Source organism: Drosophila persimilis, unplaced genomic scaffold (genome assembly GCF_003286085.1).
Source record: "Drosophila persimilis strain 14011-0111.01,24,50 unplaced genomic scaffold, DperRS2 tig00000000-arrow-pilon, whole genome shotgun sequence".
Taxonomy (NCBI): Eukaryota; Metazoa; Arthropoda; class Insecta; order Diptera; family Drosophilidae; genus Drosophila; species Drosophila persimilis.
The window spans coordinates 5,963,002-5,976,690 of record NW_020825288.1 but is presented as its reverse complement, the minus strand read 5'-3'; the positions used below and the strand labels follow the sequence as shown (position 1 = coordinate 5,976,690).

General features: G+C 34.9%; 1 protein-coding gene across 1 annotated transcript; it reads left to right on the top strand.

The window, feature by feature from the left end:
* Positions 1-6,318: 6,318 nt before the first annotated feature.
* On the top strand, positions 6,319-6,610 carry LOC113564917 (mitochondrial import inner membrane translocase subunit Tim8-like; the record flags this gene model as incomplete). Its single annotated transcript, XM_026984333.1, has 1 exon — positions 6,319-6,610. A coding segment is annotated over one exon (270 nt), but the record flags the coding sequence as incomplete, so codon positions are not given.
* Positions 6,611-13,689: the final 7,079 nt, after the last annotated feature.

Here is a 13,689-nt window from a genome sequence, read left to right as displayed (position 1 = left end):
GATGGCTTATTTCAAATTACATAATCACATCTGCATGTTTGTGTTAGGCATCCTAAAGTATTCGCACATACTTTGCAATTATAAGAGTCAAAATTACCCCTTAATCCCAAAATGTTTCCCTCAGGGTTTCTTAGAACGCTAATCAGCGTCTTTTCTCTGGCAATCTTCGTTAAAGAAATGCTTCGGTGCTGGACGGGGAGTCTTTTGCGAGCGTTGGTTCTTTGGCTGACGGGCTCCTTTCTTGTTTATAATCCTTCATATTTCATATCTCAGAGCAGTTCTGGTTTAATTTATAGCTATACCTATTGCAGAACTTGAGGATGATTGCAATTCCAATTACGATTATACACATATTTGTTATGTTGAAGATTTTTAGTTGACGATTCATTCAAAATATATTAGTTTGATGGTTTTTTATGTTTGGTCTCAATTTTAGAGGTCTATTTTGGTTAAAATATTATATGATAAATAGAAAAAACTACGAAGGAAATTTCCTAAAGACCTAGTGCAGTGGCGATCCATTCGTAGATGAATAATTTGAGTTAATAAACTGAATATCAAATCAGAATATTGTCAAAACTATGATGATAACGCATTATATCTCTATAATGGGATAAAGGTAATAACGTAGGTTGGCGAAAGGATAATGGGAGAAAAGTATTCACGTAGTTTGGAGAGAGGAATTCGGGAAAAACCTTAGGTAAAGAAGACATCATTCAACTTTGAGTGAGCGTTAGCCACAGATTTTTAGTAAATTGTTCAATAACCTTTATGTTCGATCTACTACTCAATAAAACATACATACATACTAATCAGATGCATTCCGAATTCCAATACAAACATCCTCTCCCATTGGAAAGCCATTTGAAAATCTCAGAGTACTATTCGTTGGCTTGGTAGTTGGTAAGACAATAGAAACTATGTCCGCTTTTATTCATGCTTCCAAATCGTGGTAGACTCATACTATTCTTTCCTTCAGATTTAATTACTGAAATATCAATCACCCGGAATGCCTTTTTTTTAAACGTTCAGTACCCTGGCAGTTCATCCCTCTAAACAGTTGTATATTAAATTCTTTTCTGGCTCTTGCGGGTCCTTTATAGAGTAGAGATAATTTATCTCAGAATTTGTTATGAAATTTGCCGGCTTGTTCACTATTCTCGCAATTTAAAACGTTCGCAGAGTACCAGCAGTTGTAGCAAGATCATGAAACTCGGTTAGCGGAGGAGATACAAATTCTAAAATAGGACATGTGCTGTCTTTGTTATCAGCTTGAATACAAGGTCTATAGGACTTCATTTGACACTTGAGAAAAGGAAGTTTTATATTTATATTTGGCTAATGATAAAGGGCGATAAGATTCAGTAATTTATGACTGTGAAATTGTTTGTTTCAAAGGCCTCATAAAACAGTCAGAAGACAAAGCTCGGAGTACAGTTTGCGGTCTATTGCATAACAATAAATACATATCAAAAATAATTTTCAGCAAGCATACAGTAAACATAAGTATTTTTAAGCAGATTATACAATGAGTTTCTGCTAAAATATGAAGCATAATAATCAACATGAAATTGTCGGCTATTTTGGTAGTTTAAGGTAACAGCAACTGACAGTCAAATAATCCATTAGAATGTATTGTTTAGTTATGGCAATGGCAATTCTTCTAGTTATGTGTAAGATTTAATTTGCAGTTTTTTATCAAATATTTATCAAGTTGGCCAATCATACATACATTTTGAAAAACATATAAGAGAGTAGAAGATAAGCAAAGTTTGTCGACGCTTTGGTTATAGAATGGAAGAACTCAATAAAAACTTAATCGTTTGCCAATAAAAGTTGGATTGCGTTGAGGAAGATAGTGAAGCAAACTAGAGTTTCAAGCTGAATGTTGGTAGTTCGAAGATGTTAAATTCATAAGACAAAAGCTTGTAAATTTGTTTAGATCATAACATTTGTAACGAGCCTAATTTAAGGAGCGCCTATCTCGGCGGCATTTACTGCTTCCTTTCGTCACTTCCTGGAATGCTCGGTTCTTCTTTTTGCAAGTAGAAGATTTATACCGAAAAATGTTTCTATCCAGTGTCACATGGACTGTTCAGAATATGGTGAAAATAGCGGGATCAGTGGTATTATTGTTGCGTGGTGTAGTGCTGTTATTGTTGCGCGGTGTAGTGGTTTCACTTGCACGAGTACAAATACTCCAACTTGCATATGTATGTACTATAAAAACATAAATATTTGTATGTTAGGTGCGACCGTAGCCATTGTTTCATTGCTTGGAAGAGGTGTACATTATTTCATTGCACATGTTAAAAGATCGTGGTTTATTTCGAAAATTTAATCTATTAACGTAAATCTTCCTGGTACGATTTGGGTCCCATTTAAATTTGACTGGAATTAGAATACCTTTATCCATTTCTTCAGACAGTTATTTTGATGGATTATTTTTGAAAAATATATGTATGGTCTGGCCTTTGCATTATTCCTATCTGTAACTCACGGGAGAATGCATATTTACTTTGTAATCCATGGTGTAACATAATTTGGTCTCCAACGTATTCTTTCATGGTCCAATAATTGTTTGTGGAGGTGTATCCGAATACTATCCGATACTTATGCGTATGCGAACACCCATCGCCGGAATCACGATTTTTATTGAAACTATTTTACCAAAATTTTCAAATTTGATTTTCGCAGAGAATTGAACTTATCGTTTTGATATTTTTACGTATTCACTTAAACACAAATCACATGAATGCTATTCTGAGCTCTGCCTACTTTGTTTCAACAAATTTTAGAATTTGTGGTAGCTAGGTATAAAGTAATATTTGTCAGCATAACCCCGTTTTCATTCAGATCAAGGAAAGATTGGGGATTATAAATCCGGGGTTCATTTCGGTCAAGCAGAGATGGTATTAATATAAGAACATAAAATTATCATAAGAGGTATATCAGAGGTATTGATGATGTTGAGAAATCACATTCCGTAAATTAATTCCTGCTCTCTCCTTAAACTATTTGTACGCACCCTACCTATTTAGGTTAGCTAATCCCTACCTATTATGGTTAAGAATACCATATCCTTGTTGTATGATACGAGGTAAATCGGTACGAGGTCAAATCATAGATAACAAGAGTCCGTAGCCGCAAATCTTAAGATTAAGGTTGAGAAATCAATATCCGTTAATAAATTCTTCGCCTCAGAGTTATCAAGAGATCAAAACCATCTTTAAAACTTTTTGACGCACCCTGCCTGTTTCAGTAAGCTACACTTCCTACCTATTATAGTGGAAAATCATATACATATGTATATTTGTCGTATGACACGAGGAAAAGTGGTTTTTAGCCATACGATTGTATAGATAACATAGGAGTCCCTATCCTAAAATATGCCAGTTGATTCTGAAATTCATTTCGGTCAAGAAGATTTGGAGAGATGGTCGGTATATAAGATGGTAAGTAGCGAGGCAAAATGGGTATTACTATAAGAGCATATACATATAATAATATGATGAATCCCTACCGATAATGTTGAGATATCACTATCCGTCAATTAATTCTTCGCCTTACAGCGATCAAGAGATCAAAACCATCTATAAAACATTTGTACGCACCCTATCTATTTTGGTGAGCTACAATTCCTACCTATTATAGTGGAAAATCATATATCCTTGTGGTTCTGGAATGTAGTTCTTATCCATAAGATTGTATAGATAACATAGGAGTCCCTATCCTCCAATATGTAAATAGTTTCCCGTTTTCTTTGCGATCAAGGAGACATGGAGATATGGTCAATAGGTAGAAGGGTATTTTGGTGAGCTACAATCCCTACCTATTATAGCGGAAAATCATATATATTTCGTATAGCGCGTTGGAATGTGGTTCATAGCCATAAGATTGTATAGATAACATAGAAGTCCCTATCCTCAAATATGTCAGTCGATTCGGAAATTCATTTCATTCAAGAAGAGATGGAGAGATGGTTGGTATCGAAGAGCTTAAGTCTCGAGGGAAAATGGGTATTACTGTACGATCATAGAAATATAATAAGAGTCCCTCCGTACCAATAATGTTGAAAGGTCACTGCCTGTAAATTAATTCGTCCTCTCAAACTGATCAAAAGATCAAAACATTTTTTTAAATATTTGTACGCATCCTACCTATTTTAGTGAGCTAAAATTCCTACCTATTATAGTGGAAAATCATATATATTTGTCGTATGACACGAGGGAATGTGGTTCTCAGCCATAAGATTGTATAGATAACATAGGAATCTTTATCCTCAAATATGTCAGTTGATTCGGAAATTCATTTCGGTCAAGAAGAGATGGAGAGATGGTTGGTATCGAAGAGCTTAAGTCTCGAGGGAAAATGGGTATTACTGTACGATCATATAAATATAATAAGAGTCCCTCCCTACCAATAATGTTGAGAGGTCACTGCCTGTAAATTAATTCGTCCTCTCATACTGATCAAAAGATCAAAACATTTTTTTAAATATTTGTACGCATCCTACCTATTTTAGTGAGCTAAAATTCCTACCTATTATAGTGGAAAATCATATATATTTCGTATAGCACGTTGGAATGTGGTTCATAGCCATAAGATTGTATAGATAACATAGAAGTCCCTATCCTCAAATATGTCAGTCGATTCGGAAATTCATTTCATTCAAGAAGAGATGGAGAGATGGTTGGTATCGAAGAGCTTAAGTCTCGAGGGAAAATGGGTATTACTGTACGATCATATAAATATAATAAGAGTCCCTCCCTACCAATAATGTTGAGAGGTCACTGCCTGTAAATTAATTCGTCCTCTCATACTGATCAAAAGATCAAAACATTTTTTTAAATATTTGTACGCATCCTACCTATTTTAGTGAGCTAAAATTCCTACCTATTATAGTGGAAAATCATATATATTTCGTATAGCACGTTGGAATGTGGTTCATAGCCATAAGATTGTATAGATAACATAGAAGTCCCTATCCTCAAATATGTCAGTCGATTCGGAAATTCATTTCATTCAAGAAGAGATGGAGAGATGGTTGGTATCGAAGAGCTTAAGTCTCGAGGGAAAATGGGTATTACTGTACGATCATAGAAATATAATAAGAGTCCCTCCGTACCAATAATGTTGAAAGGTCACTGCCTGTAAATTAATTCGTCCTCTCAAACTGATCAAAAGATCAAAACATTTTTTTAAATATTTGTACGCATCCTACCTATTTTAGTGAGCTAAAATTCCTACCTATTATAGTGGAAAATCATATATATTTGTCGTATGACACGAGGGAATGTGGTTCTCAGCCATAAGATTGTATAGATAACATAGGAATCTTTATCCTCAAATATGTCAGTTGATTCGGAAATTCATTTCGGTCAAGAAGAGATGGAGAGATGGTTGGTATCGAAGAGCTTAAGTCTCGAGGGAAAATGGGTATTACTGTACGATCATATAAATATAATAAGAGTCCCTCCCTACCAATAATGTTGAGAGGTCACTGCCTGTAAATTAATTCGTCCTCTCATACTGATCAAAAGATCAAAACATTTTTTTAAATATTTGTACGCATCCTACCTATTTTAGTGAGCTAAAATTCCTACCTATTATAGTGGAAAATCATATATATTTCGTATAGCACGTTGGAATGTGGTTCATAGCCATAAGATTGTATAGATAACATAGAAGTCCCTATCCTCAAATATGTCAGTCGATTCGGAAATTCATTTCATTCAAGAAGAGATGGAGAGATGGTTGGTATCGAAGAGCTTAAGTCTCGAGGGAAAATGGGTATTACTGTACGATCATATAAATATAATAAGAGTCCCTCCCTACCAATAATGTTGAGAGGTCACTGCCTGTAAATTAATTCGTCCTCTCATACTGATCAAAAGATCAAAACATTTTTTTAAATATTTGTACGCATCCTACCTATTTTAGTGAGCTAAAATTCCTACCTATTATAGTGGAAAATCATATATATTTCGTATAGCACGTTGGAATGTGGTTCATAGCCATAAGATTGTATAGATAACATAGAAGTCCCTATCCTCAAATATGTCAGTCGATTCGGAAATTCATTTCATTCAAGAAGAGATGGAGAGATGGTTGGTATCGAAGAGCTTAAGTCTCGAGGGAAAATGGGTATTACTGTACGATCATATAAATATAATAAGAGTCCCTCCCTTCCAATAATGTTGAGAGGTCACTGCATGTAAATTAATTCGTCCTCTCATACTGATCAAAAGATCAAAACATTTTTTTAAATATTTGTACGCATCCTACCTATTTTAGTGAGCTAAAATTCCTACCTATTATAGTGGAGATTTCGATTTCGAGACCGACTTGACGAGCAGCGACAAAGAGCTGCAGGAGTTTCTGATGATGGAAAAACAGAAGGCGCAGGTCAATGCACAGATACACGAGTTCAACGAGATCTGCTGGGAGAAGTGCATTGGAAAGCCCAGCGCCAAGCTGGACAGCGCCACAGAGACGTGCCTGAGCAACTGCGTGGACCGCTTCATCGACACATCGCTCCTCATCACACAGCGCTTCGCGCAGATTCTGCAGAAGCACGACATGTAAGTAGAAGATTTATACCGAAAAATGTTTCTATCCAGTCTCACATGGACTGTTCAGAATATGGTGAAAATAGCGGGATCAGTGGTATTATTGTTGCGTGGTGTAGTGCTGTTATTGTTGCGCGGTGTAGTGGTTTCACTTGCACGAGTACAAATACTCCAACTTGCATATGTATGTACTATAAAAACATAAATATTTGTATGTTAGGTGCGACCGTAGCCATTGTTTCATTGCTTGGAAGAGGTGTACATTATTTCATTGCATATGTTATTTCGAGAATGTAATCTATTAACGTAAATCTTCCTGGTACGATTTGGGTCCCATTTAAATTTGACTGGAATTAGAATACCTTTATCCATTTCTTCAGACAGTTATTTTGATGGATTATTTTCCTATCTGTAACTCACGGGAGAATGCATATTTACTTTGTAATCCATGGTGTAACATAATTTGGTCTCCAACGTATTCTTTCATGGTCCAATAATTGTTTGTGGAGGTGTATCCGAATACTATCCGATACTTATAAGTATGCGAACACCCATCGCCGGAATCACGATTTTTATTGAAACTATTTTACCAAAATTTTCAAATTTGATTTTCGCAGAGAATTGAATTTATCGTTTTGATATTTTTACGTATTCACTTAAACACAAATCACATGAATGCTATTATGAGCCCTGCCGTCTTTGTTTCAACAAATTTTAGAATTTGTGGTAGCTATGTATACAGTAATATTTGTCAGCATAACCCCGTTTTCATTCAGATCAAGGAAAGATTGGAGATTATAAATCCGGGGTTCATTTCGGTCAAGCAGAGACGGAGATATTGTCGGTATATAAGAGGGTACGTCATGAGGGAAAGTGGGTGTTAGTATAAGAACATATTATCAGAAGAGGTGTAAGAGATATATCAGAGGGATTGACGATGTTGAGAAATCCCTATCCGTAAATGACTTCCTGTTCTCATTGCGATCAAGAGATCAAGACCGTCTTTAAAATTTTTTTATGCACCCTACCTATTTTGGTTAGCTAATCCCTACCTATTATTGTTTAAAATCCCATATCCTTGTCGTATGTTACGAGGTAAAGGGGGTCAAATTATAGATAACAAGAGTCCGTAGCCGCAAATCTTAAGATTAAGGTTGAGAAATCACTATCCGTAAATAAATTCCTGTTCTCATTGCGATCAAGAGATCAAAACAGTCTCTACAATTTTTGTATGCACCCTACCTATTTTCGTAAGCTACAATCCCGACCTTTCCTACCTAGATAAAATAAAAGTCCCTATCGTCAAATATGTAAGTTGATTCAAAAATGCATTTCGGTCAAGAAGAGATGGAGAGATGGTCGGTATATAAGAGGGTAAGTCGCGAGGGAAAATGGGTATTACTATAAGGACATCAAAAAATATAATAGCAGTCCCTACTGATAATGTTGAGAGATCTCTATCTCTAAATTAATTCCTCGTCTTATAGCGATCAAGACATCAAACCATTTGTACGCACCCTACCTACTGTAGTGAGCTACAATCCCTACCTATTATAGTGGAAAATCATATATATTGGTCGTATGACACGAGGGAATGTGTTTCTTAGCCTTAAGATTGTATAGATAACATAGGAGTCCCTATCCTAAAATATGTCAGTTGATTCTGACATTCATTTCGGTCAAGAAGTGATGGAGGGATGGTCGGTATATAAGAGGGCAAGTAGCGAGGGAAAATGGGTATTACTATAAGAACATCAAAAAATATAATAACAGTCCCTACTGATAATGTTGATAGATCTCTATCAATACAATTTGTACGCACCCTGCCTACTTTAGTGAGCTACAATTCCTACCTATTGTAGTGGAAAATCATATATCCTTGTGGTTCTGGAATGAGGTTCTTATCCATAAGATTGTATGGATAACATATGTAGGAGTCCCTATCCTCCAATATGTAAATAATTTCCCGTTTTCAGACCCTATATATTTTTGTGAGCTACAATCCCTACCTATTACTGTGGAAAATCATATATATTTGTCGTATGACACTAGGGAATGTGGTTCTTAGCCATAAGATTGTATAGATAACATAGGAGTCCCTATCCTCAAATATGTTATGACAGTTGATTCCGGGGTTGATTTCGGTCAAGAAGAGATGGGGATATGGTCGTTGTGTAGAAAGGTAAGTTATATATAAGGGATAGATAAATATCATAAGAGTCTCATATTGTTCAAGAGATCTAAACCATATTGAAAACAGTTTTACGCACCCGATCTATTTTCTATTTAGAGTAGATTTAAGGGACCGATAGGTTAGTTAAGAAAGAAGGTCAGAACCCACGTCTACCATTTATAATACAATGATATACTTGTTTAGAAAAAAAATTTACTCATATCGTATTTTGGATTTTTTCATTGCTTCCCATTGGTGATTTAATTAATTCAATGCATTCCCAATATTAGTGGTCCGAGCGGTGGTAGAGGTTATATTAAAATAAATCAACTACTGTGAAATCGTTCCTCGTATTCAATTTTTTAATATCTGTAGTAGGAAGACCTTATCAATATACAGCCCCTGAGAATGGGTTCAGAGTATTTCAGTGATAATATGGTCCGCTTTGATATGGTCTTTTGAACCATCAGAGTGTATATAATGCATTTCGAAATCTCATTAAGATATACATACGTAACATTTTTTTGGCAATTATATAGGTAGTATAGGTTCCTTTTTAGTTTGAGCCCTTCTTAGGGTAGAGATGTTTAGATTGAGAATGGGGAAAGCCTTGTTTACATTTATAATTCGATGCAAGGCTCATAATATTTATATAATATTTACCACAGCAGATCTCTTGCAATAGGATAGGATATCTTGTTTTCATAGGATTTGATAAATTTGATCAGTTGATTTTTGCAGATTTTTAGATTTAGACATGTTACCGTGACTTCTTCAAACAATTTTTGTTTCGTGGTTTTATGATTTATATGTACATGATTTGTGCATGAAATTTCTGTATAATAGGACTTCTATAACAAGTAGGGAAGCATTGTTAATGAAGGTTTTGTTTTTGTGCTATATAAAATCATTCTAAAACACCAAAAACCATTTATACATATCAGTTGGAAACGCTATAGAGTACGAAGTCACATATTTATATCGAGTGTATACGATTATACTGGTAAATCATTAAAATTCAGGAAATCTTCGTTACAGAATTATCTCTATTTCGTCGTCGACAATTTTATTTTATCGGTGGTTTCTGCACGAGCGAACCGAGTAAGCAGGGAGCTTGCCCTCTGGTGAAAATATAAAATAGTTTTCAATACGTTCCATTGTTGAGTTCATAAAATATTTGTGTGTTGAAGTGCTGCTCTAATCACAGATGATTAGAATGGGAGTACAACTTTTGATCTAGTGTGTTCCAATAAAGGCATTTCAAACCAAGCGGACAGCAAGCTTTAGTATTTTTGAATATTAATTGTAATACAATAAAGGAAAAATATCCAATAGTGTTCGCTTGAGAAAGCTGCGCTTAAGGTAATGGGATCAAACAAAACCGTAAGCTTGTTACCACTGAGAAAATATTGTTTTGATTATTTTGGATAACATGATAACATGTCCATAGTGTCTTGCTGGTATCATGTAGGTGATCTAGGACGAAGCACAATGGAAATCAACAAAACAAGCATTTCTTGGAGGATGAACTTTGCACTGCAATGCAACTGGAATGGTAATTAATGCAATTTACATTTTATAATAATAATTTTACAATATATACTGCATGCAATATAGAAAATGCATATGGGATTGGAAGTTACTGTTTTGGTAATGTAATTGTACTCGAACAAATTCGAGCTACCATAGCAATTCTGTTTGTGTAAGGCATCCTAAAGTATTCGCACAATCTTTGCAAATACAGGTACCCAAATTTCCCCTTCATTCCAAATTATTCCACTACATCTTTCGATTCCTGAATTGGGGCTTTAATTGAAAGAATTTACGAATATTCCATAGATTGTTATAATCTTTGATATTTCATATTTCAGAGCAGTTGTGTTGAAATTTATTGCCTAACCTATTGCAGAACTTAAAGATTTTTCCATTTCCAATTAAGATTATACATATATTCGTTGTGCTGAAGATTTTTAGTTGACAGACGATACATAAAAAACATGTTTGTGTGATGGTTTTTTCAATTTTTTCTAGGCTTTGGTGGGGTATTTTGGTTATACATATATAAATATGATGAATAGAAAAAACTGCGAAGGACATTTCCTAAATACCAAGTGCAGTTGCGATAGATTTGTAGATAAAAAAGTTGAGTTAATCGGTCTATTGCATTCCAATAAATACGGTTCAAACATAATTTTCAGCAAGCATACAGTAAAAATCAGTATTTTTAAGCAGATTATACAATGAGTTTCTGCTAAAATATGAAGCACAATAATCAACATGAAATTGTCGGATAGTTTGGTAGTTTAAGGTAACAGCAACTGACAGTCAAATAATCCATTAGAATGTATTGTTTAGTTATGGCAATGGCAATTCTTCTAGTTATGTGAAGGATTTAATTTGCAGCTTATTATCAAATATGTATTTATCAAATTGGCCATTCATACATACATTTTGAAAAACATAGAAAAGAGTAGAAGATAAGCAAAGTTTGTCGACGCTTTGGTTATAGAATGCAAGAACTCAATAAAAACTTAATCGTTTGCCAATAAAAGTTGGATTGCGTTGAGGAAGATAGTGAAGCAAACTAGAGTTTCAAGCTGGAAGTTGGTAGTTCGAAGATGTTAAATTCATAAGACAAAAGCTTGTAGATTTGTTTAGATCATAACATTTGTAACGAGCCTAATTTAAGGAGCGCCTATCTCGGCGGCATTTACTGCTTCCTTTCGTCACTTCCTGGAATGCTCGTTTCTTCTTTTTGCAAGTAGAAGATTTATACCAAAAAATGTTTCTATCCAGTGTCACATGGACTGTTCAGAATATGATGAAAATAGCGGGATCAGTGGTATTATTGTTGCGTGGTGTAGTGCTGTTATTGTTGCGCGGTGTAGTGGTTTTACTTGCACGAGTACGAATACTCCAACTTGCATATGTATGTACTATAATAACATAAATATTTGTATGTTAGGTGCGACCGTAGCCATTGTTTCATTGCTTGGAAGAGGTGTACATTATTTCATTGCACATGTTAAAAGATCGTGGTTTATTTCGAAAATTTAATCTATTAACGTAAATCTTCCTGGTACGATTTGGGTCCCATTTAAATTTGACTGGAATTAGAATACCTTTATCCATTTCTTCAGACAGTTAATTTGATCGATTATTTTCCTATCTGTAACTCACGGGAGAATGCATATTTACTTTGTTATCCATGGCGTAACCTTATTTGGTCTCCAACGTATTCGTCCATAGTCCAATAATTGTTTGTGGACGTCTATCCGAATACTATCCGATACTTATAAGTATGCGAACACCCATCGCCGGAATCACGATTTTTATTGAAACTATTTTACCAAAATTTTCAAATTTGATTTTCGCAGAGAATTGAATTTATCGTTTTGATATTTTTACGTATTCACTTAAACACAAATCACATGAATGCTATTATGAGCCCTGCCTACTTTGCTTCAACAAATTTTAGAATTTGTGGTAGCTATGTATACAGTAATATTTGTCAACATAACCCCGTTTTCATTCAGATCAAGGAAAGATTGGAGATTATAAATCGTTATCGAAAAGGAAAAGTGTTAGAACAATACTATTTTTGCAAATACTGATAGTGTTGGGCACCATCCATTAAATAATTCCTGGTGTCATTTCAGTCAAGCAGAGATGGAGATATTGTCGGTATATAAGAGGGTACGTCATGAGGGAAAGTGGGTGTTAGTATAAGAACATATTATCAGAAGAGGTGTAAGAGATATATCAGAGGGATTGACGATGTTGAGAAATCCCTATCCGTAAATGACTTCCTGTTCTCATTGCGATCAAGAGATCAAGACCGTCTTTAAAATTTTTTTATGCACCCTACCTATTTTGGTTAGCTAATCCCTACCTATTATTGTTTAAAATCCCATATCCTTGTCGTATGTTACGAGGTAAAGGGGGTCAAATTATAGATAACAAGAGTCCGTAGCCGCAAATCTTAAGATTAAGGTTGAGAAATCACTATCCGTAAATAAATTCCTGTTCTCATTGCGATCAAGAGATCAAAACAGTCTCTACAATTTTTGTATGCACCCTACCTATTTTCGTAAGCTACAATCCCGACCTTTCCTACCTAGATAAAATAAAAGTCCCTATCGTCAAATATGTAAGTTGATTCAAAAATGCATTTCGGTCAAGAAGAGATGGAGAGATGGTCGGTATATAAGAGGGTAAGTCGCGAGGGAAAATGGGTATTACTATAAGGACATCAAAAAATATAATAGCAGTCCCTACTGATAATGTTGAGAGATCTCTATCAATACAATTTGTACGCACCCTGCCTACTTTAGTGAGCTACAATTCCTACCTATTGTAGTGGAAAATCATATATCCTTGTGGTTCTGGAATGTAGTTCTTATCCATAAGATTGTTTAGATAACATAGGAGTCCCTATCCTCCAATATGTAAATAATTTCCCGTTTTCTTTGCGATCAAGGAGACATGGAGATATGGTCAATATGTAGAAGGGTAAGTCACGGGGGAAAGTGGAGCATAATCATACAAATTTTGCACAGAACCTATATATTTTGGTGAGCTTCAATCCCTACCTATTACTGTGGAAAATCATTTATATATGTCGTATGTCACGACGGAAACTGGTTCTTAATCTTAAGATTATATAGGTTACATAAAAGTCCCTATCGTCCAATATGTAAAATAATTGCGGGTTTCATTGTGATCAAGATGAGATTAAGAGGTGGTCGGTATAAGAGGGTAAGTCAAGAGGTAAGTGGGTATTAATATAAGAACATATAAATATAATAAGAGTCCCTACCGATAAGGTTGAGAGATCACTATTTGTTAATTAATTACTGTTCTCATTGCGATCAAGTGATCAAAACCGTCTTTAAAGCATTTGCACGCACCCAACCTATTATAGTGAGCTACAATTCCTACCTA